The sequence below is a fragment of the Rutidosis leptorrhynchoides genome, chromosome 3, assembly GCF_046630445.1.
Source record: "Rutidosis leptorrhynchoides isolate AG116_Rl617_1_P2 chromosome 3, CSIRO_AGI_Rlap_v1, whole genome shotgun sequence".
NCBI classification, from domain to species: domain Eukaryota; kingdom Viridiplantae; phylum Streptophyta; class Magnoliopsida; order Asterales; family Asteraceae; genus Rutidosis; species Rutidosis leptorrhynchoides.
Window position 1 is genome coordinate 14,980,960 of NC_092335.1, and position 2,755 is coordinate 14,983,714.

A 2,755-nucleotide genomic window follows, 5' to 3' on the forward strand; every position below is an offset into this window, starting at 1 on the left:
TAATAATTAAGAAAACTTAATAGCTAAGAATACTTAATAACTAAGAATACTTAATAGCTAAGAAAACTTAATAGCTAAGTTTTCTTAGTAACTAAGTTTACATAACTTAAGACAAATGTCTAATAACAATCTTAGATACACTAACACTCCTCCTTAAGATTGTTGTTGGACATCATAAGTCGAGTCTTCAATTGATCTAGCTTCATTCTCGTGAGAGACTTTGTAAGCATATCTGCCAATTGATCATCGGAGGTGCAATATTTCAGTGTTGCACCGGATTCTCTGTTATAGCAATTGCAGATTTGTTATCACAATAGATGACTGTTGGACTTTCTTGAGTCAGATTCAAGTCGGGCAACAGTTTTCTTATCCAAACAGCATGATTAAGAGCATATGCGATTGCTATATATTCTGCCTCTGCAGTAGATTGTGCGACAATTCTTTGCTTCTTTGAGTTCCAGCAAAATGCACTTGAACTCCTCCTAAAATTATGATTCATCAAATGAGCGTCGATCTCAGAAAACCACGCCTTTAATGCTTGTTTTAGACCATAGAGTGCCTTATATAGTCTATATACTTTCTCTTTTTGGCCAACTACTTCAAAACCTTGAGGTTGCTTTACATAAATCTCCTCCTCAAGTTGAGCATTCAAAAATATAGATTTCACATCAAGATGATGAATTTTCAAATTGCGTTGAAAAGCTACACCTAACAATAACTTGATCACGTCATGACGAGCAACTGGAGCTAAAGTCTCTCCAAAATCCACTTCTGCAATTTGAGAATATCCTTTCACTACCAACCGTGCTTTGCGTTTATCAACTGAACCATGTGGTTGAAACTTAGTTCTAAACACCCATTTGACACCTATTGTATTCTTACCCTTTGGCAAATAAATAAGCTTCCATGTTTCATTTTTCTTAATCATTTCAAGTTCTACTTTCATGGCTTCATTCCATTCATCGTGTTTGGAAGCTTCAATATAGCTTTCGGGCTCCATAACAACGTGATTACAAGACTCGTATATATCAACAATTTTTCTGGTTCTCAAAACTTCGGTGTCAGTTGTGTCTTCGACATCAAATTCTAGATCATCATAATGAGATTCATTTTGGAGACTTGAAATAGAAGCTTCATGCCTTTTAACTTCCTTCATATTTCAATCCCAGTAGACTCCTTCATCAACAGCCACATCTCTACTTTTGTAACCGACATGTGATGCCATGAACAAGTGTTCAGTTACTTCCTGATTTTCTTCAGAAACATTTGCCAACTGAAGTTCTTTTGTTTGACATTGATTTTTCTTTGTTCTACAATATTTCTCAATATGTCCAAACTTTTTGCAAAAATTGCACTTAAATTTTGGTTTATCTTTGAACCAACAATCAGCTTCTTGATGATTTGTATTTTGACAAACTTTACATGGAGGGAAAGTACCTTTCTTTGATGTTGAAGAGGAGCTTCGTGAGTTTGAACTTTTATTTCCTTTATAATTTCCTCTCTTATATGTGTTTTGTCTTGAATTCCCAGCCTTGTTATTTTTGAAAGAAGCTTGAAAAGCACCTTCAACCTTTTCTTCGGATCTCATAGAGACCCTTTGTTCTTGTGCTTGAAGCTTACTGGCTAGTTCAGAAACTGTAAGCATGCTAATATCACAAGATTCTTCTATTGCGGAAATTTTGGCTTCAAACTTTTGAGGGACACTTATCATTATCTTCTCCACCACTTTCTGGTATGAAATCTTGTCACCATGAAGTCTAATTTGTTTAACAACATCCATTATTCGGGATGAATAATCTTTCACGAGTTCATCATCGTTCATTTTCAACAATTCAAACTCTCGTCTGAGAGTCAATAATCTGACAGCTTTTACTCTATCAGAACCTTCATAGGTATCTTGGATTTTATCCCACACAGCTTTTGGTGTGTCCAAGTCCATTATTGAGGTAAAAATTTGATGAGCAAGTCCTGAATGTAAACAGGTAAGTGCCTTATCTTTCTTCAGCAACTCTTCTTCATAATTTCTTAGTTGAGCAACAGTTGGGTTTGCTCTGAGTGCTGGAGGATCTTCATCAGTCTCTACAACCTTCCATAAACCTTGAGACTTCAAATATGTCTTCATCTTTACTGCCCAAATATGATAGTGCAATCCATTAAATGTTGGAATTGCTGGAGCAGTTGAACTAGATGCCATGTCTAGTCTAAATTTCTTTAGCGTGAATAAAACAGCCCCTTAAGAAGAGAGCTCTGATACCACTGTAAATGTTCAAGAATAGAATAGAATTCTACTCTTGAATGATTAAGGTAGCAAGACTTTGTTGCTAAAGATTAGAATATCAAGACTTTGATGCTAAAGATTAAGATAGCAAGACTTTGTTGCTAAGTAGATTAGAATACATAATAAAAGTGTAGAATGGAAATAATTTGAAGGTTGGTTATATATTCCAACTCTTGATTACACTTCTATTTATAGGCTTACATAAAGTGACTTACTTAACTTCTAAGAAATCTTAGGAGGTAAGTATCACGAATACCGATAATTTCTTAACTAGTAAGAAAACTAAAATATCTAAGTATTCTTTATATATGAATACTTAATAACTAAGAATACTTAATAATTAAGAAAACTTAATAGCTAAGAATACTTAATGACTAAGATTACTTAATAGCTAAGAACTCTTAATAGCTAAGTTTTCTTAGTAACTAAGTTTACATAACTTAAGACAAATGTCTAATAACAATCTTAGATACACTA

At 33.9% G+C, this 2,755-nt stretch overlaps 1 protein-coding gene across 1 annotated transcript; it reads right to left on the reverse strand.

Annotated features, from left to right (window-relative positions):
* Positions 1–1,159: 1,159 nt before the first annotated feature.
* LOC139899694 (uncharacterized) lies at positions 1,160–2,194 on the reverse strand. The gene has a single exon (XM_071882537.1). The coding sequence runs from the start codon at positions 2,192–2,194 to the stop codon at positions 1,160–1,162; it is 1,035 nt and encodes a 344-aa protein (XP_071738638.1).
* Positions 2,195–2,755: the final 561 nt, after the last annotated feature.

Excerpts from the sequence above, each read along its gene's own strand:
- LOC139899694 (XM_071882537.1), bottom strand. The coding sequence starts at position 2,194 with ATGGCATCTAGTTCAACTGCTCCAGCAATTCCAACATTTAATGGATTG.